Here is a 22,996-nt window from a genome sequence, read left to right as displayed (position 1 = left end):
CAAGAGACTGAATGTACGACGACTACTGGTGTGCTACAGACTCATGACATGAAGTAGAACATTCATATTTAACGCACTGGATAGTAACAAACGCAGTAACACGATTACTGCGTGTTCATAATAATCAAAGAAAACTGCCAGGCTCTGTGAATGTTCAATGACTATAATTATCGGACCGATATAACATGCAATATCCTAGCTTACTTCGGGCAAGAGGCGGGGTACACCCTGGACTGGTGGCCAGCCAATCACAGGGCACATATAGACAAACAACCATTCACACTCACATTCATACCTATGGACAATTTGGAGTGGTGAATTAACCTAGCATGTTTTTGGGGAGAACATGCAAACTCCACATTGAGAATCGAACCCACGTCTTCCCGATCTCCTAACTGTGTGGCCTACATGCTAACCATTCAGCATGTTTGGGGCATGTTTGTGTATTTGTTTATACACTTTTTGAGTATTAAGTTGAAGTGTGATGAATCGAGTGCTGTTAGCAAAGTGTTTGTTCTCAGTAAGACATTCACACTCACATTCATACCTATGGACAATTTGTAGTCGCTAATTAACCTAGCATGTTTTTGGGGAGAACATGCAAACTCCACAATGAGAATCGAACCCACGTCTTCCCGATCTCCTAACTGTGTGGCCTACATGCTAACCATTCGGCATTTTGGGGGCATGTTTGTGTATTTATTTATAGACTTTTTGAGTACTAAGTTGCAGTGTGATGAATCGAGTGCTGTTAGCAAAGTGTTTGTTCTCAGTAAGACATTCGCACTCACATTCATACCTATGGACAATTTGGAGTGGCTAATTAATCTAGCATGTTTTTGGGGAGAACATGCAAACTCCACAATGAGAATCGAACCCACGTCTTCCCGATCTCCTAACTGTGTGGCCTACATGCTAACCATTCGGCATGTTTGGGGCATGTTTGTGTATTTGTTTATACACCTTTTGAGTATTAAGTTGAAGTGTGATGAATTGAGTGCTGTTTGTTCTCAGTAAGACATTCACACTCACAGTCATACCTATGAACAATTTGGAGTCACCAATGAAGCTAATGCTAGGAGTCCACCGGGCGCTGGGTAAGTGGACTTAGCATCATTGGCACAACTTGGCTCGTGCCATTATATTCCAGTGGATTCCAATAGGCAGACATTTGGTTCCACTTGGTGGACAAAGATTTTTAAACATTTAGAAATTTTCTTGCCGCTAAACAAATTTTTTGCCGCTCTCACGGGCCACCACGAGCCAGTTTGAGCCATTGCACGCCACACCATCGAACTGGCACCAACTGGCGTCGGCCCTGTAGACTCCGAGCATCATTGGTGCAACCTGGCTCGCGCCATTACATTCCAGTGGATTCCAATTGGCAGATAGTTTGTGACATTTGATTCCACTTCGTGGACAAAGATTTTAAACATTTTGAAATTTTCTGGCCGCCAAACTAAATTTCTGCCACCCTTACGGGCCACCACGGGCCAGTTGGGAGGCAGTTTGAGCCACAGCACGCCACTAAGCACCTTATTGGCAACACTAGGCGCCACAGCAAATTATACTGGCGCGAACTGGCACCAACTGGCACCGGCATGTAGATACCTAGCATCATTGGCACAACTTGGCTCGCGCCATTACGTTCCAGTGGATTCCAATAGGCAGACATTTGTTTCCACTTGGTGGACAAAGATTTTAACAATTTGGAAAATTCTTGCCGACAAACAAAATTTTTGCCGCCCTTACAGGCCACCACTACGAGCAAGTTGGGAGGCAGTTTGAGCCACTGCACACCACTTAGCACCTTATTGGTGACACTAGGCCCCACAGCAAATTACATTGGCACCAACTGGCACCAACTGGCACCAACTGGCACCAACTGGCACCAACTGGCACCAACTGGCGCCAGTGGACTTTTTGGAATGTGGGAGGATTTCAAATGCCCAACCGGAGATTCAAACCCCGATCGCCTGACTGAGTTACCAACATGCTAACGACTCCGCAATTAGTGAAAATAAGGTCTTCAATGTTCGTCTTACCTCAGAGCTCCGACATTTCCACTCTTGTGTACACAGGTGACTTCTCGTGTCTGGTAGCCGATTTGCAGGTCCCAGGACTTTCCTCCCGGGCGATTCTGACGGTTCCGGTTTCGATTCTTTTTGACGAGTTCTCTGGTCCCGGGATCCTTTACCTTTCCTCTCTCCTTCAACTTCTCCCGGACTTTAGCTCGGATTTTCTCCTTTTTGGCCTTGTTTTTCAGTTTTCTCTGTCGTTTCGGCCGGTCAGCCTGACGGGACGGTCGGTCTGGGTTTTGGTTCCCTTTACCCAGTTTCCTGTTGGGTCTTGGTGGTTTGTCTCCGTCTTTGGGAACGTCATCACCCTGCATAGACCTCTTGTCTCCGACTTTGGGACGTTTGTCCCCTCTTTTGGGTGGTTTTTTGTCGTCTCCAGACGGTTTTCCGCCATCACTTGGAGGTTTATCGATGTCGATGTCACTGGAGGGTTTGTTCGCCTGCCTGGCCTGCCTCGAGGCTGGAACGGAGCAGGGCCCCCAGGGTCCAACCCTGAGACTGTATTGGCTCTCTTCTCCCTCGCATGGTCCCGGTTGACATGTCTGAAACTCTGTCAGGTTTGGGCATGCCGACCCCCCAAATAACGGCGGCGCAAGAACAATACGAATTCTGTTCTGCAAACCCATCCCACAGGTCTTCGAACAGGAAGTCCATGGACTGAAGTCGGACACGACGCAATCCCGAGGACAAGGGATAAGACAAGCTTGCTCCAGACGAGGTTTGGGTTCAAAGTATTCACAAATTGCGTCCTCTGCAGGCTCACCGTTCGTTTTCTGGACGCAGCCCACTTCTCGGGTTTGAATACCCTCCTCCCCTCGGGTGCACACTGCAGGCCGTTGCACTCCGGCACTGCGCATGGACACGGGGACACATTGGTTCCACGCCCCCAGTTGCCAGTCGTACAGATCTTTGTGCCAGTCGCACACTCGGAAGCAACTCTGCTGGTTGTTCGGTCGCTCGTCCTGGTTGCAGTTTGTGTGTAGGGTTGTCCAACCTTCGGAGTGCGCGCACCATACCGCTCTGCTCTGGCTTCCGCCAGGCCCGCAATCGCTGCCCATGCATCGACCCCATGATCCTGGAAGAGAAATGTCAGAAATGTTAGTTAAAAATTTATTCCTGGTATTCGATCCTGCAAATTGTTCACAGTAACGGATCAGCACGGTCGTTATTCGGCAACCAAACGACGGCAAAACAACTTCAGAAAAATAAACTCTGAATACAAGGTCATGTGACGTTCACAGATGGGAATTGGGAATTTAGATTACCCAGATTTGGTAGAAAAATTTATTTGATCATTGAATTTGAACTTGTTTTTTTTTCTCATAATATTACTACTTAACAAAAAAATATAATAATAATAATAATAATAATAATAATAATAATAATAATATAGTAATATCACTGGAATATTTTAATCAATTTGTGACCTGTTTGTCATTAGAATGTATTTTTTTGTATTATATTTTATATAATATATAATATCATAATATAATATTATTATTATATAATATTATTTATATCGATATTATTATATAATATTATTATATAATAATTGGACTGTATTATTGTACAATTACAGCTGTTCTTAATTTTACAATTATTTCGACTTTCTCCATGTCAATTTTCTTCGACTTCACGACTTTTGACTGAATTGTCGTAACATTACAAATTATTCCACAACCAAATTTTTCAAAAATGACAACTTTATTTCTCCAAATTGTCCATAGGTATGAATGTGAGTGTGAATGGTTGTTTGTCTATATGTGCCCTGTGATTGGCTGGCCACCAGTCCAGGGTGTACCCCGCCCCGCCTCTCGCCCGAAGTCAGCTGGGATAGACTCTAGTTTCTCATAATGTTTTTAATTTATTTTTCTTTTTTAAATTTCAGCGGTGTGCTACTAAAATAATAATAATAATTATTATTATTATTATTTTTCCTCAATGTTATAAAATTACATTTTGTTGTTAGATTACTACTTTTTTTTCCTCTAAATATTTTGACTTCATTCTTTTTCCATTTTTCTGTTGCTGTTTTCCTGTTAAATTACATTTTTAGAATGTGCCGCAGGCCAATGAAAAATATCTGCGGGGTGCAAATAGCCCCTGGGCCACACTGGCACTGTGGATTTTTCGCTTTTGATACACACACACACACACACAGTACTGTAAGAAGCTATATGAGACAGTTATATTTTCAGTCAATAAAGCTGAGATGCAGCAGTGAAAATGTCAACACAACCGGTACGCTGACTTGCCCCCGTGGCTGCAGACAGAAGGTCACGATCAATACCGATCAATACAAGCAGCAAGAAACCACTCCGGACACGAGAGACAGCTGCCGAGGCTGCCGGTATCATATTTGGCGCTAAATACGGTAAGTGTGTCTAGAAGATGAATACGAGAGGTACGTTTCATGCTAACATTTCATGCTACATTGGCTCCTCGGTTGTCGTGACTAATCCTTTCCAGAAGGGCTGTTTTTGTCCCAGAAGGATATACGGGGGAGGCGAGAGAAGGGTTATGATTTATATTTTTTTATAAATAAAATAAAATAAAATAAAATAAAATAAAATAAAATAAAATAAAATAAAATAAAATAAAATAAAATAAAATAAAATAAAATTAAATTAAATTAAATAGTATTATGGAAAGCAGGAAGTGAACAAATGTAACAGTTACTGATTGTAAAAGTACCAGATGGAGGGGTAGGATTTAATAAGCTTTGCTTCTTCCTACTCCTTTTGGACATGTGGAACTGGGAACTGATTATGGGATGCATTCAATTGTAATCTGTTCAAATGAAATTAAACCATCACCAATTAACATAGCATGTTTTTGGAATGTGGGAGGAAACTGGGGTACAAATAAAAATAACTAAAAATAAAAATAGTAGTAAAAATAAAAATGTAATTAAATTAAAAAATTGAACAAAATAAAACAAAAACCAAAAAAATTAAAACCAAAAACCAAACAAACAAAAAAAACCCAACTTAAACTGTATTATGGAAAGCAGGAAGTGAACAAATGTAACAGTTACTGATGACGCTATCTTCAATCTGGAGGTTAAGCTCTCAAACATCAACCGATCAGAGGACAGAAAAATTCCGATGTCATTCTAATACCATTCCAAAATAGCAAACAGGAAGAAGGAAGAAATAACAGCATTGACCAGATGATAGCAGGAGGACTCCTTTCCCAACTTTCCCAACTCTTCCCAACCCTTTTAGATGAAAAGACAATTTAGTCAATCAGGAAATAAAACCCTGAGAGCAGGGAATAAAAGATAAGGGTGGTGCAAGGAAACCGATGGACCAGAAGAAGACCGTTTGAGTGGAGAATCCTGGTGCCCCGTGGTCTGCTGAGACGTGGAGTCACCAGCTTTACCGCGTTACTAATCCAATTGTCTTGACCCGATTATGAGACTCTGCTTGGCAACATCAGCCGTGCCATCGCTAGATCGATAAGATACTGTCTGTCGCTAGGTGGACTGCATTTGCAATGTCAATAGAAAGTATCCAGTGTGTAAAAATACTACATCATCGTGATCTCTACACTACCAATTTGTGTCTCAAGACCCAAATCCCAGCCCTGACCTGAATTTGAACATGGCTCTTTGATGACTAGAACGTGATGAGACAAGACTGGATGAAAACATTAGACGGGGAATGTTGGTCAAAAGCTAAACAGTATCGGATCTGAAGTGGCACCAGAAGGCTCATTATGCCGATGTTCACTGAAAGGTGGGATACTGTAGAAGTATAGCTTACATATAATCTTATTGGATGGTAGACTGCAGGCTGGAGATGGTTTTTATCCACCCGTGGCAGATTCTATGGTAATGGTAATGGTTTTAGTTCATTTGAACATGCATCAGATTACAACTGAGTGCAGCCCATAATCAGTTCACAGTTCCACATTTGTTTCCGTCAGTTTCCGATTTGACTTGACCTGACTTCACTTGACTTGACATGACTTTACTTGTATGATCTGATCTGACCTGACTTGATTTGCCTGACCTGACTTGATTGACCTGACTTGATTGACCTGACCTGACCTGACCTGACTTAATTGACTTGACTTGATTGACTTGACTTGACGACTTGACTTGAACTGACTTGATTGACTTGACCTGACTTGACCTGACTTGACCTGACTTGACCTGACTTGATTGACTTGACTTGACTTCACCTGACCTGACTTGACCTGACTTGACCTGACTTGACCTGACTTGACCTGACTTGACCTGACTTGTTGACGTGACTTGACCTGACTTGATGTGACTTGACGTGACTTGACCTGGCTCGACTTGAACCGGCCTAGACCCGGCTTGACTGACTTGACCTGACTTGACCTGACTTGACCTGACTTGACTTGATGTGATCTGACTTGATTGACTTGACCTGAATTGACCTGACTTGACCCGGCTTGACCTGACTTGATTGACTTGACCTGACTTGACCTGAATTGACCTGGTTTGACTTGGTGTGACCTGACCTACTTGACTTGACTTGACCTGACCTACTTGACTTGGCTTGACCTGACTTGACCCGGCTTGACCTGACTTGATTGACTTGACCTGACTTGACCTGAATTGACCTGGCTTGACTTGATGTGACCTGACCTACTTAACTTGACTTGACCTGACTTGACCCGGCTTGACCTGACTTGACTTGAACTAACTTGACTGACTTGACTTTTTGTTAATATATCATTTCTGGCCTTCGGAAATTGTGTTGCAGAAGTATAAGTAGTTGCAGTTGGGCATTAGTGTCGTTTGCAGTTGTATTATTTAGGTTTTGTGTTATTTGGGTAAGCCTCACTCACACAGCATTAAAAGTCATTCCCCCCCCCCCCCCTTATCCAGACACGTCGAACCAAAACATGTGAACAGTAACGACTCGCAGTGAAAAGCATCTCTGCTTGTCAACGCTGATGATAAATTTCCTTGTTGGAGAGCATCTATCTACCTCGGAGGCGACATTTCTGATGAGATAGAAACGTCGTCGCTGGTGTTTTTTCTCCCAGCTGTCACCGCCGGAACAATTGCCAGTCTACTGTAACTGATGAATTATTCAAGGCTGGGATCAGTCTGTGTTGTTCCCGGGTGCTGAATGCAAGGCAGCGTTCATGAAATGTAATAATACGTCACGTGGCATTTCAGTCCTCAGCCTACGTACGCCAGGGAATCATTCAATCAAAGTCGGCACATGGTGAAAGTGGAAGCGAGTCTAATCAAACACTAAAGTTAGGCTATTGGCTCGGCACCACGGATCAAAATAAATATTAGAAAATGTCACTGTTGTCAGAAATTGTGGGGGAATAATCTCCAATGGAGGTTCAATAGTGGGATGAATGTTTACACACAAATAGAGTAAACACAGAAGTCTTCAACAACTGATACTTGGTTGGAAAAGTATGAGCACCTGCTGGTGAGTTCAAATATAAATGACTTGACTTGACTTGACCCGGCTTGCCTGACCTGACCTTTTTGACTTGATGTGATTGACTTGTTTGACTTGACTTGACCCGACTTGACTTGACCCGGCTTGCCTGACTTGACCTTTTTGACTTGACGTGATTGACTTGTTTGACTTGACCCGACTTGCCTGACCTGACCTTTTTGACTTGACGTGATTGACTTGTTTGACTTGACCTGACCCGACTTGACCCGGCCTGACTGACTTGACTTGACCTGACTTGACCTGACTTGACCTGACTTGACCTGACCTGAAGTGATGTGACGTGACTTGACATGACGTGACTTGACATGATGTGACTTGACATGACGTGACATGACGTGACTTGACATGACTTGACATGATGTGACTTGACATGATGTGACTTGACATGACTTGACTTGTTTGATTGACATGATTTGACTTGACTTGACTTGACGTGACTTGATGTGACTTGATGTGACTTGATGTGACTTGATGTGACTTGACATGACTTGACTTGACCCGGTTTGACTGACTTGACTTGTCCTGACTTGACCCGGCTTGACTGACTTGAAGTGACTTGGCATAACTTGGCATAACTTGACATGATTGATGTGACTTGACTTGACCTGACTTGACCTGACTTGACCTGACTTGACCTGACTTGACCTGACTTGACCTGACTTGACCTGACTTGACTTGAGGTGACCTGACATAACTTGACTTAATTGACTTGATGTGACTTGACGTGACTGACCTGACTTGACCTGACTTGACCCGGCTTGACTTGATGTAACTTGACTTGATTGACTTGACTTGACCTGACCCGGCTGGACTGACTTGAATTGACTTGAATTGACTTGACATAAGTCACAAAAATGCTACAACAGGAAAAAAAAACATAATCTCATCAGAAAACCAAAAAAAGTGCCATTAACAGGACGTTTTGTGTAAAAAATATGCTAAGAAAACAGTTGGACTCACGCAATGTATTCATAACATGAAACATGAAAATTCCCACGGTATAAAATCAATCAACAACACACACGCATAATAACACCATGTGTGAAATCCATACAGCACATGAGGGAGAATAAAAAAAGACCAAATCAAAATGGATGAGGGGGGGGGGGGGCGCTTTAACAGAATAAGCAAGTGACCCCTTCTACCCCACGTCCTCCTGCTCGGGCTAATTGCAGAAAACGGAGCAGATGGGGTACAGAGGCTCCTCTGGGAGGGCTTTATGGAGGTGAAGGTGGGGGTTGGTGTTTGGGAAGGATGGATATAGTAGGATGGTGCAAGTGTTGATTAGCATCACTTCGGATGCCACCCCTATATTTAGCACTGCCTCATATGTTTCTCACACAAAGAAACCAGCACGCTGTGCTGATTTCAAGCAATATTAATAACATTGTATAATATTGTATTCAAACGGTACTAAGCTAGCATTTCATGTGTTTCAAGGGGGAATATGTTTGGATGTGCAGAGTGTTCATCATCATTGTGTGTCATTGATTGGACTCAGACATCTCCTCCTCCATTCTACCCACGCCATGGGAGCATCTTCAAGTAAACATTAGCATATTCCAGGTAGAATATGGATTCTTTCTAGTATGGATAAGCATCAACAAATAAACGAATGCTTTGTTGTGGTTTTTTTTAGTATTTTTTTTTAGTAATTGTTTTATTTTATTTTTTTAATTTGAATTTAATTTTTATTTTTTAAATTAAATTAAATTAAATTAAATTAAATTAAATTAAATTAAATTAAATTAAATTAAATTAAATTAAATTAAATTAAATTATAATAATAGTATTATTTGGACTACTGTTGTCTCGAAATACTATTAATTTGGAGTGGTATTATTTTGGAATATTATTATTTGGATTACAATTTTCTTGGAATACTATTTGGAGTAATAGTATCTTGAAATACAATTATTTTGGAGTAGTATTATTTTGGAATATTATTATTTGGATTACAATTTTCTTGCAATACTATTTCGAGTAATATTATCTTGGAATACTATTATTTGGTTGACTATTATCTTGGAAAAGTATTATCTTGGAATATTATTATTTGGATTACAATTTTCTTGGAATACTATTTTGAGTAATATTATCTTGGAATACTATTATTTTGGAGTAGTATTATTTTGGAATATTATTATTTGGATTACAATTTTCTTGGAATACTATTTCGAGTAATATTATCCCAGAATACCTTGTATTTTGGAGTGGTATTATTTTGGAATATTATTACTTGAATTACAATTTTCTTAGAATACTATTTGGAGTAATATTATCTTGAAATACTATTATTTTGGAGTAGTATTATTTTGGAATATTATTATTTGGATTACAATTTTCTTGGAATACTATTTCGATTAATATTATCTTGGAATACTATTATTTTGGAGTAGTATTATTTTGGAATATTATTATTTGGATTACAATTTTCTTGGAATACTATTTGGAGTAATATTATCTTGAAATACTATTATTTTGGAGTAGTATTATTTTGGAATATTATTATTTGTATTACAGTTTTTCTTGGAATACGATTTGGAGTAATATTATCTTGGAATACTATTATTTGGTTGACTATTATGTTGGAAAAGTATGATCTCAGAATGCTACTAATTTGGAGTACTGTCATCACAGATTAGTATTATCGCAGAAATCAATTATTATGTTGTAATACTATTATTTTGGAGCGGTATTATCTTGGAATACTATTACAATGAGTACTATTATCTCGGAATGCTATAGTGAATGCAACCATGGTTTAAAGTGAGAATACCAGAATGTCATTCCGATGAATCCATTCACAAACCCCAAAAATATTGACAATAAACACCCTTTTTTCGAGGATAATTCTAGTTTTACATATGAAAGTGAAAGAAAGAACAAATGCTGGTCTGCTGATACTACATGGACATCTCTTCATCTCTTCCCATGGCTGATATTCATAAAGACTGCATGTTCATTTCACACCCACAGCCACTTCTCTGTTTTCAGCTGAATTCAATTATGCCAGTGGCACAAAATTACCCACAATGCTCATAAGTGCTCATGGGGGAGCCGCTGCATGTTGGAGTGGAAGCATCGACACGTGAGGGCTTGCGGTCCTGTGACTGGAATATATTGACTGTGGACAAATGCTCAGAATTGTAATCTAATATAACCAAAACTACATTGACGGCACTTCCTGTTTTGATCCAGATCATTTGCATTCAGATACAACACTTTAACGCATTACTAAGTGTGCTTTTCATTTGGTTATGAGTGTACTGGTGCAGGAAGCGTCTATGCAAATAAGCACTGTTGTTGTTGTTGTACGGTCATGCTATCGATTGATTGTCACACAAATCTGTTTACAACCTTCTAAATACAATTTTTAACATTATTAGAGACCTCTTGATATGAAATACACCCCTACAGTCACTATTACCCAATATAATGTACATACAGTAGACATAAATAAGACTTTAAAAAGACACAAGACACATAAGACACACACAAAAAATAAAAAATAAAAGAAAATAAAAATAAAAAAATAAAAATAAAAATAATGAAAAAATAAAAAAAATAAAAAAAATAAAAAATAATAATAATAAAAAAAATTATTGTTTTCATTCATTTTCTACTGCTTATCCTCACAAGGGTCGCGGGGGTTGCTGGAGCCTATCCCAGCTGTTTTCGGGCGAGAAGCGGGGTACACCCTGGACCGGTGGCCAGCCAATCACTGGGCACATACCGACAAACAACCATTCACACTCGCCAATTAACCTAGCATGTTTTGGGAATGTGGGAGGAAACCGGAGTACCCGGAGAAAACCCATGCATGCACGGGGAGAACATGAAAACTCCACACAGAGATGGCCGAGGGTGGAATAGGATGGATTCGTTCCTGATCCTATCCATCCTGGTCACTCCCAAAGAGAATCTCAGCATCCTCATCTCTGCTACCTCCAGTTCTGCTTCCTGTCTTTTCCTCGGTGGCCTTGTTAGAGGCCCTGGAGATAAAGGGCCTCTAACATGTAATGTCCTTCTAATGTACTCCTTCCTGATCCTATCCATCCTGGTCACTCCCAATGACAACCTCAGCATCCTCATCTCTGCTACCTCCAGTTCTGCTTTCTGTCTTTTCCTCAGTGGCCTTGATAGAGGCCTTGGAGATAAAGGGCCTCTCTGATGTACTCGTTCCTGATCCTATCCATCCTGGTCACTCCCAATGAGAACATCAGCATCCTCATCTCTGCTACCTCCAGTTCTGCTTCCTGTCTTTTCCTCAGTGGCCTTGCTAGAGGCCTTGGAGATAAAGGGCCTCTCTGATGTACTCGTTCCTGATCCTATCCATCCTGGTCACTCCCAATGAGAACCTCAGCATCCTCATCTCTGCTACCTCCAGTTCTGCTTCCTGTCTTTTCCTCAGTGGCCTTGTTAGAGGCCTTGGAGATAAAGGGCCTCTCTGATGTACTCGTTCCTGATCCTATCCATCCTGGTCACTCCCAATGAGAACCTCAGCATCCTCATCTCTGCTACCTCCAGTTCTGCTTCCTGTCTTTTTCTCAGTGGCCTTGTTAGAGGCCTTGGAGATAAAGGGCCTCTCTGATGTACTCATTCCTGATCCTATTCATCCTGGTCACTCCCAATGAGAACCTCAGCATCCTCATCTCTGCTACCTCCAGTTCTTTTCCTTACAGTTTTGTATACCTTTCCTTTCATTTTAGCTGAAACTCTTCCATCACACGTCACGCCTGACACTTTTCTCCACCCGTTCATTGTGTATGCCTTGACTTTATTGTTATGACTATTTACGTTATCTTCTTATTTATCGTGTTAATCAGCATCACGTAAAACACACACACACAGATTATTTATCCGAACATTACCCTCCAGGCGCCATCGCCACATAAATCTTTCCACACTCTACTCGTCTTGTGTATACTTCTTCCCTACAAGAGCGGCTGACAGGAAGCATCTACTTTGCTATCATTTGCCTGCAGCTGTCGGAGTTTATGTGAATATGTCAGAATAAGTCACGTCAGCACCGTGGATGAAGACAAACACAATCCAAAAACACTCGGCAACCTCCGTGTGACCCTGAAATATCATCACCGTAATATTATTTAGTATCATTTTGTTAGTTCATTCATTCATTTTCTAGCGCCTATCCTCACAAGGGTCGCGGGGGTTGCTGGAGCCTATCCCAGCTGTCTTCAGGCGAGAGGCGGGGTACACCCTGGACTGGTGGCCAGCCAATCACAGGGCACATATAGACAAACAACCATTCACACTCACATTCATACCTATGGACAATTTGGAGTGGCCAATTAATCTAGCATGTTTTTGGAGTACCCGGAGAAAACCACACACAGAGATGGCCGAAGGTGGAATTGAACTCGGGTCTCCTAGCTGTGAGGTCTGCAAGCTAACCACTTAATCACCGTGCAGCCGTGCATATTGTTTTACTTATTATTATTTTAAAATATTGATACATCCCCCAGCCCTCATTAGAACATTTTTCTGTTCTTTAGTAATCAGCAGTAGAACATAGGAAAGTTTCAGGAAAATATCAGCTCCCAACAAAAAAAAAGAGAAAAACAGCTTTTAGTGAAAAGACAACAATTGTTTGCTTTCGTGACAGTGCCACAACATAAACAACACAAAATATGGTTGTGAGGTCTGCGCGCTAACCACTCGACTGCAGCACGCTTTGTTAGTTTTTTTTTAAACATACTTAATATTTCATATAACACACACTTGTGGTCGGGCCACCCTTAGCAGCAACAACTGCAATCAAGCGTTTGCGATAACTTGCAATGAGTCTCTTACAGCGCTGTGGAGGAATTTTGCAGAATTGTTGTCATTCAGCCAACTTGTGGTTGGGCCACCTTCAGCAGCAACAACTGCAATCAAGCGTTTGCAATAACTTGCAATGAGTCTCTTACGGCACTGTGGAGGAATTTTGCAGAATTGTTGTCATTCAGCCAACTTGTGGTTGGGCCACCTTTAGCAGCAACAACTGCAATCAAGCGTTTGCGATAACTTGCAATGAGTCTCTAACATCGCTGTGGAGGAATTTTGCAGAATTTTTGTCACTCAGCCAACTTGTGGTTGGGACACTCTTAGCAGCAACAACTGCAATCAAGCTTTGGTGATAACTTGCAATGAGTCTCTTTCAGCGCTGTGGAGGAATTTTGCAGAATTGTTGTCATTCAGCCAACTTGTGGTTGGGCCACGCTTAGCAGCAACAACTGCAATCAAGCATTTGCGATAACTTGCAATGAGTCTCTAACATCGCTGTGGAGGAATTTTGCAGAATTGTTGTCATTCAGCCAACTTGTGGTCGGGACACTCTTAGCAGCAACAACTGCAATCAAGCTTTGGTGATAACTTGCAATGAGTCTCTTTCAGCGCTGTGGAGGAATTTTGCAGAATTGTTGTCATTCAGCCAACTTGTGGTTGGGCCACCTTCAGCAGCAACAACCGCAATCAAGCGTTTGCGATAACTTGCAATGAGTCTCTTACGGCACTGTGGAGGAATTTTGCAGAATTGTTGTCATTCAGCCAACTTGTGGTTCGGCCACCTTCAGCAGCAACAACTGCAATCAAGCGTTTGCGATAACTTGCAATGAGTCTCTTACGGCACTGTGGAGGGATTTTGCAGAATTGTTGTCATTCAGCCAACTTGAGGTTGGGGCCACGCTTAGCAGCAACAACTGCAATCAAGCGTTTGTGATAACTTGCAATGAGTCACTTACAGCGCTGTGGAGGAATTTTGCAGAATTGCTGTCATTCAGCCAAGTTGTGGTTGGGCCACCCTTAGCAGCAACAACTGCAATGAAGCATTTGCGATAACTTGCAATGAGTCTCTTACGGCACTGTGGAGGAATTTTGCAGAATTGTTGTCATTCAGCCAACTTGTGGGTGGGCCACACTTAGCAGCAACAACTGCAAGTAAGCGTTTGCAATAACTTGCAATGAGTCACTGACAATGCTGTGGAGGAATTTTGCAGAATTGTTGTCATTCAGCCAACTTGTGGTTGGGCCACACTTAGCAGCAACAACTGCAAGTAAGCGTTTGCAATAACTTGCAATGAGTCACTGACAATGCTGTGGAGGAATTTTGCAGAATTGTTGTCATTCAGCCAACTTGTGGTTGGGCCACCTTTAGCAGCAACAACTGCAATCAAGCGTTTGTGATAACTTGCAATGAGTCTCTTACAGCGCTGTGGAGGAATTTTGCAGAATTGTTGTCATTCAGCCGAATTGGCGAATTGGAGCCTTTTTAACAACAATAGCGACGTCATCGTTGTCAGACTTTAGTTGTTTGCTTGTCTTAACTTTTAATATATTTTTCCACTCTGGAAGCTACTTTAAAACAATTAATTTTGTTTCTGTGTTGATCACGAGTCTTCGATTAAAATGAACTAAGGTCCGTTGATGCTAATTTATGTACGATTAATAAATCTCAAGGCCACCAAGCCATCCCGGAGCCAAATGTGTCAAGAATTGGGACTCAGTCACGGGTCATTGAAGTAGTCGCCAGTTTTAAAAGCAGCCTTCCACCATCAACATCCATTCCCACTGCTGATCTACTTTTGTCAGTCAATGAATGTCATCCTAGAAGCGCATTATCTGATTTAATTGTGTGTATGAGTGCGTGTGGGTGGATGAGACAAGCGCTGTGGTGACCCCGGTGCCGCCGACTCATTTCGGGGATTGAATCAGGGCGTGCATTTAACCTCTCTTTTCGGATGAGAGCGTGTGTCACTTCACCGCAGAGTGACTCGTTCAAAGGCATAATCAAGTCTCTTTTAAGTGTCAAAACACAAGGATCACTTGCAGGCCTCTGTGGGATTTCAGTGGCCTCCTTAGCATGACTGGCGCGTTGGTGACTTCCATGGTGCCTTCAGGAGCAGATCTATTATTCAGTGGAGCAATGGAGCTTGTTTCTGGGACTTTATAGGGATGTCCCCATTCACATAACATCCGATCTGAACTCCCTTGCTTTGTACCCCCGACAGGATGTGCTGTTATTTTGAAGGCCGGAGGTTTTACCGTGTGTGTTGAGGTCACATGATGGATTATATCCAATAGCATATTCTCTTGGTTAAATAAAAATGGTTAAAATGAGGTTTACGCATTTGGAAGTGAACCCTGAAAAAAGTTTGGTATGGCGCTGAACGCTCGGTTTCAGAGAGTTTTTTGTAACACTGGCTCCCTGTGACATCACAGCGAGCCAGACTTCCTTATATGGGCGTGCCAAGACCCCAGCAATGCCTCTGATAAAGTGAGTTCCGACAGTGAGCGTTCCAGGTTCCAGACTTCGGGCGAGACTGGTGGCCAGCCAATCACAGGGCACATATAGACAAACAACCATTCACACTCACATTCATACCAATGGAAAATTTGGAGTCGCTAATTAACCTAGCATGTTTTTGGAATGTGGGAGGAAACCGGAAAAAACCCACACATGCACAGAGAGAACATGCAAACTCCACTGGCTAGCCGGGTTAGCGCCGATACCACTTCCATTTCACGTTCCCATTGATGACAGACGGTACACATGGTTGATACCGTCTTTATACAGCAACCTTTATACCGTCTTTTTCGTCAAATATCTTATCTTTTTATTTTTCTACACAAAATAAGATGAAAAATAAATAAACAAATCAAGAATAAAGAAAATCAATCAATCAGTAATAAACAAATAAATATAATAATAATAATAAAACGGCAAATAATAAAAACTTAAGAAACCACATATAGTTGGTGGGTAGACAAATTATTTTTTTCAGATTAAAATGAACAAAGCATTATTAGAGCCCTGTAGACATGACAAAACACGACTATATTCTCTTTTTATTTACAACATATTGCGCAACCGCGGGGTCTTGAGACATATGCTAACTCGCAAACTAGAGAGCTAGCGACCTAAACGGTAGCCTTCAAGTTATTTCCTTTCAACTTAAATAGCCAAAAACTTACCACTTCCACACGGATAGGGAGGATAACTATTAACAGTTATTTAACCTTTAACATGAACATTAATCAAACGTAATAATTTTTTTCTGGGTACATGATACCATACAGCATCCGTATCAAACTTAACATTAAACTTTCATATCAAGGCGGGGGCCTCAAACTAGTGTCCTGCGGGCCACATTTGGCTCGCGTGTTTGAGACCCCTGCACTAGATGTTTTGTGCAGTGTCTCTCTTGATAGGATATCCGCAAATACGCTGGGGATCGAATGCTCATTTGCAAATATTTGGACATCTACTGCGTTGCGTTCTCACAGATCTGAAACAAATGGACAACTGAATGGACAACTTGGAAAGTTTTTTCCGGATGAGGGTTAGCTGGAACCATTGCTACTAGAGCATGACAAGAAGACGAAGAAACAGCTTGATGAAAAGCTCTTAATGCTACTTAGGCCAATCCTCCAGCACGTTCGCTAGATTTCATAAAGCTTCACAGGAAACATGACTTAGCCAGAGGTTTAGAGTTGAGTAGGGATACACACACAAATATGGCAGTGGCGCACGGTGGACGAGTGGTTAGCATGCCGGACACACAGTCGGGAGATTTGATTCTCTGTTTTGGGCATTTCTGTGTGTTTATGTTATGTCGGGTGGGGGGTACTGTCGTGCAGTTAGGTTAATTGGTGACTCCAAATTGAATCCACGGAATATAACCTTTGTTGACAATTTCGAATCATTATCGATATCGCTGTCATAAATCGAAATAGTTGAATAAAACGGTTCATGTGCATGCTTTTCTCCGCAGAGCACTTCAACCGAGAAGAAGAGCATCTGGTTGAAGCACCCGCAGAGAATAATGGCTGCAATTTGGCACTCGATGAAATGCTGAAAAAGCCTCATTGATGTTGCAAACAGAAAGTCAACAAGCCTTCACACCCCCCTGAAACCGTGACATTTGGGGGGGAGCAAGGTACTTGAAAGTTGCAGCATGAGATAACTCAGGCCCACGTCCATACTGGGAAACTCCAGGGTTTGTTTGTTTTGGGTTTTTTTTTTTTGGTGGGGACTGGTTGAAAAAATAAATTCATGAATGACAGAGCGGTTTTCAATGAAATATTTCAGCAAACTGATTGATCCTTAATCCGTTCCAGAAGGTCAGACTTGAACCAAACCAATTTTTCCCATCAGAAATCCAATCATTCCATTCCAGAAAGCCAAAAATGTTAACACTAATGCATTTGTATAGTTTTACATGCATAAAGGAATTCTAAATACATATAAATGATGAACCAAAGGAATAAATTAACACATTAAAAGGGACCTATTATGATTTTTCTACTTTTCTGACTTAAAATGTTGTATTCTCATGTCAAACAATACCAAAGTTTCAGATAATGAGGTATACGCATTTGGAAGTGGACCCTGAAAAAAGTTTGGGATGGCTCTGAATGCTCGGTTTCAGAGAGTTTTTGTAACACTGGCTCCCTGTGACATCACAGGGAGCCGGACTTCCTTATATGGTCATGCCAAGACGCCATCAATGCCTCTGACAAAGTGAGTCCGACAGTGAGCGTTCCAGGTTCCAGACTTCGGGCGAGAGGCGAGAGGCGGGGTACACCCAGGACTAGTGGCCAGCCAATCACAGGGCACATAAAATCAAACAACCATTCACACTCACATTCATACCTATGGACAATTTGGTCGCTAATTAACCTAGCATGTTTTTGGAATGTGATAGGAAACCGGTCTGGCTCCCTGTGACATCACACTTCCTTATATGGGCGTGCCAAGACCGCAGCAATGCCTCTGACAAAGTGAGTCCGACAGTGAGTGTTCCAGCTTCCAGACTTCAGCCGAGAGGCGGGGTACACCCTGGACTGGTGGCCAGCCAATCACAGGGCACATATAATCAAACAACCATTCACACTCACATTCATACCTATGGACAATTTGGAGTCGCTAATTAACCTAGCATGTTTTTGCAATGTGAGAGGAAACCAGTCTGGCTCCCTGTGACATCACACTTCCTTATATGGGCGTGCCAAGACCGCAGCAATGCCTCTGACAAAGTGAGTCCGACAGTGAGTGTTCCAGGTTCGAGACTTCAGGCGAGAGGCGGGGTACACCCTGGACTAGTGGCCAGCCAATCACAGGGCACATAAAATCAAACAACCATTCACACTCACATTCATACCTATGGACAATTTGGAGTCGCTAATTAACCTAGCATGTTTTTGGAATGTGATAGGAAACCGGTCTGGCTCCCTGTGACATCACACTTCCTTATATGGGCATGCCAAGACCCCATCGATGCCTTTGACAATAGGTGTTCCAGCTTCCAGACTTTGGGCGAGAGGCAGGGTACACCCTGGACTGGTGGCCAGCCAATCACAGGGCACATAAAATCAAACAACCATTCACACTCACATTCATACCTATGGACAATTTGGAGTCGCTAATTAAGCTAGCATGTTTTTGGATCTACGAGGTGAACATCCACGGCTGCAAGGGTTCGGTATGGCACAAAAAAAACAATAAGAAAGTACGAGTTTAAATATTGAACCCGCTTACTTGTAGGCATACAGGGACTGCAGATAAGCCCTGATGTCTGTATTAGGTATTTTTGTCAGGAATAAATAATCTGGTTCTCATTCTATAATTTGGTTCTTTAAGATTCCCTTATCCTCTATTGGAAACCCACTTAGAGTCCTCAGGGGGAGGATTTCGACAGTATATAATCAACGGCAAATCACATTACATACGGTGTACGCTGATTTGTACGTGGGTACTTTTTAATTCTGCAAAAAAAATGGGCTCGTCCCTTCGCTTTTTCCGACCCAATTTACATGAGCTGTTAAGATTTGGCTTTGGAGACACATCTTGGTGAAAATCCAGGCAGATCAGTGGGACCCCATCTGGAGGGGTGAACTGGCTCCCATGGAGATGATCCGAGCAGAGGCAGCAGGGGCGTAAATCTCAAAATAAGATCTGTGTGCCAAAAGGCTAAACAACACAAACAGGATTCAACGATACTGAATGGGTACAAAATCTTTTACTCCATTGGGAATTCTGTCATGCTTTGGCAGTACTTTGTCATCATATCCTGTTCTGGAAGAAACCGGTGTTTCAGGGAAATTCCGATGGTGTATATTGGAATGTGGATCGACCGATTTGCTTTTCAGCTCAGCAGAGTCTTTACCACAACAGACCGATTCCACAACACTGCAAGAGCCTAAGGTACTTAAACGCCACGACTTTCCGGACCCAGAAATGATACTCAACCCTTTTCCGGGCAGGAAGTATCAACTCGGGACTGGGAGGTGCTGATTCTGATTCTGATCCGTGTTCGCAAAAGAGCTCAGGCACCAAAACAGTTCATACAACATTGACTTGAACGGAGTGAGACCTCTTGTCATAGTCACTTTGTCACTTTTTCAGGAGCAATGCACGGAAATTCGGAGACAAAAGGAAAATTCCAAAGCAAAATTCCCCAGCTCTTTTAGAGCAAGGTGAGCCCACATCAACACGGATGGAATCAAACATCGACCTAACCCTGCTTTCCCATCTGGAAAAAAAAAACTCCAGATCCTCTTGAGCTCCACCAGTAGTCCGGAAGTGTGTGACCAATCACAGCAAAGTGGGCGTGCCGTGCTCGGAGGCAGGCCGTGAGTGGAATAAATTCAAACCAAGGAAGGGGTGCAGATTCTGGAAGAACTAGAAAACTTTGCAAACTCCACAATGAGAATCGAACCCACGTCTTCCCGATCTCCTAACTGTGTCGACTACATGCTAAAAATTCGGCATGTTTGGGGGCATGTTTGTGTATTTGTTTGTACACCTTTTGAGTTTTAAGTTGCAGTGTGATGAATCGAGTGCTGTTAGCAAAGTGTTTGTTCTCAGTAAGACATTCATACATATGGACAATTTTGGAGTGGCTAATTAACCTAGCAGGGGGTGCTGGAGCCTATCCCAGCAGTCTTCAGGCGAGAGGCGGGGTACACCCTGGACTGGTGGCCAGCCAATCACAGGGTACATATAGACAAACAACCATTCACACTCACATTCATACCTACGGACAATTTGGAGTGGCTAATTAACCTAGCATGTTTTTGGAATGTGGGAGGAAACCGGAATACCCGGAGAAAACCCAGGCATGCAAACCGCACACAGAGATATCCGAGGGTGGAATTGAACTCGGGTCTCCTTGCTGTGAGGTCCGCACGCTAACCACTCCACCACCGTGCAGACCACTTTGTTAGTATTTTTTTTTCATTACGAGTTCATAAAAATTGATGTTAAAATCCCGGTCTCCAATGTGGTTTTGTGAGCTGCGTGTCATGTGACAACCCTACTAATTAGTCACAGCACGGCGTAAGAAGACCAGCTGTCATTTAGCACATAATATCAATAAATATTCAATATTAAGCACTCTTGATAAAGAAACATCATCATGAAACATGCTGTTCACATGATGCATTCAAGGACACTGCATCGGTGTACCCCTGAAGGTACACGTACCCCACTTTGGGAACCTAGGGCATAGGTGACATCACAATGTCCTTCATAAATTGGTGATTGGTTGCAGCCAAGCAGCATAAAGTTGATTTGATTGATATACTCGTTGACAGCAATGGTGGTGGCATGATGCGTTGCGTACGCGTGTGTGTATTTTTGATGCTAATGTAGGGAGGGTGGTGGTGAGGGGTGGGGGGGGTGCAATCGGGACAATGAGGAAAGAACAAAGAAGAGGCCGTGTGATTCGGAGATCAGGCTCTTCTTTCTTTTGTGCTCCACATGGACGAGAGGAACGGTGACAGAGGGGCAAACAAACACAAGCAAGGACAATGACCATGCTATGTGTGTGTGTTTGTGTGTGTGTGTGTTTGTGTGTGTGTGTGTGCGTGTGTACTTTATAGCCTCAATCAGCTCCGTTCTTTGTGTCTCTTTCGGAAGCTGGGACTTGGACGGGGCACTGCCCTCATTTCCATTAGGCTTTACTCGGTAAAGATTTTTTTTGGTGATAAATTAAAGCATTGATAACCAGTATCAAAGAAGGACTTTATTTAGAAAAAAAATAATTAATTAATTTAAAAATTAATTTATTAATTTATTATTAATAATTTTAAAAAGCAATATTAAGACAGACAAACATTGCAACATTTGGAAAATTAAGTTTTTAAATAAAAAAAAAATCTGAAATGGGGAAAAACTGCTATAATTTTCCGAGAATAAAATTCTAATATTAAGAGAAAAAAGAATAAAATACAAGAATAAAAATTTCACTATTTTATGACCGTAAATGTAAATAATAATAATAATAATTTTGTCAGTATAGAGTTGAAATAATAAAGAAAAAATCCTTTTTTTTTAAAAGTCATAATATGGGAAATTGGACAATTAGGTCAGGGGAAAAGTTTGAATATGGAAATAAAGTCAAACTATTTCAAAAAAGATCAATTAAGGAAAAAAAACAATATTATGCTAAACGATAAATTCTGTTTTTAAATTTTAAACAAAAAAAATTGGGAAAAAAACAGCTATAATTTTCAGAGAATAAAATTCAAATATTAAGAGGAAAAAAGTCCTATTCTAAGAAAAAAAATGACGTTATTTTATGACTGTAAACAAAAATAATAATAATAATTTTGTCAGTATGGAGTTTAAATAATACAGAAAAAATCATTCATTTTTTAAAAGTCATAATATGGGAAATTGGACAATTAGGTCAGGGAAAAATTTTGAATATGGAAATGAAGTCATACTATTACAAAAAGATTATTTAAGAAAAAAAGCAATATTTTTTCAGATTAAAATGAACAAAGCATTATTAGAGCCCTGTAAACATGACAAAACACAACTATAGTCACATTTATACTTATTTACAACATATTGCGCAACTGCACGGTCTTGAGACACATGCTAACTCGCAAACTAGAGAGCTAGCGACCTAAATGGTAGCCTTCACGTTATTTCCTTTAAACTTAAATAGCCAAAAACGTACCACTTCCACACGGATAGGGAGGATAACTATTAACAGTTATTTAACCTTTAACATGAACATTAATGAAACGTAATCATTTTTCTGGGTACATGATACCATACAGCATCCATATCAAACATGCGCGGCCGCATTGACATTAAACTTTCATATCAAGGCAGGGGCCTCAAACTAGTGTCCTGCGGGCCACATTTGGCCCGCGGGCCGCGTGTTTGAGACCCCTGCAGCAGAACTTCTTAGGATATCTTTAAAAAACATTTGGACACCACCCCCCCTCGGTAAGGACTGATAGCGTCCCTTCTCTACACACAAGACTGACATTGCAGTGTGTCCTCTACTCTGCTGGAAGCAGATCAGGGATCAGCTGTAATTGACCTGGATTTACTCACCAGGATGTCAACCTGCAGGCCCGTTAAGAAGCCGCAAACAATGCGAATGCTCGGCCTCACCTCGTTCATTCCATTCATCACGTGAGGGTAAACCTCAA

General features: G+C 41.5%; 1 protein-coding gene across 1 annotated transcript in view; it reads right to left on the bottom strand.

Annotated features, from left to right (window-relative positions):
• Window positions 1-22,996, bottom strand: part of thsd7aa (thrombospondin, type I, domain containing 7Aa) — a 78,769-nt gene that overhangs the window by 51,270 nt on the left and 4,503 nt on the right. Inside the window, exon 2 of the mRNA XM_058046785.2 lies at window positions 2,046-3,153. Within this exon, the coding sequence (XP_057902768.2) occupies window positions 2,046-3,153 (1,108 nt within the window). The remainder of the gene's footprint in view (window positions 1-2,045; window positions 3,154-22,996) is intronic.

The sequence above is a fragment of the Doryrhamphus excisus genome, linkage group LG7 (assembly GCF_037039965.1).
Source record: "Doryrhamphus excisus strain RoL-2023G ecotype Guam linkage group LG7, RoL_Dexc_Guam_v1.1, whole genome shotgun sequence".
Classification (NCBI taxonomy): Eukaryota; Metazoa; Chordata; class Actinopteri; order Syngnathiformes; family Syngnathidae; genus Doryrhamphus; species Doryrhamphus excisus.
Note: the sequence above shows the minus strand (reverse complement) of the source record. Positions and strands in the feature narration are given on the sequence as shown.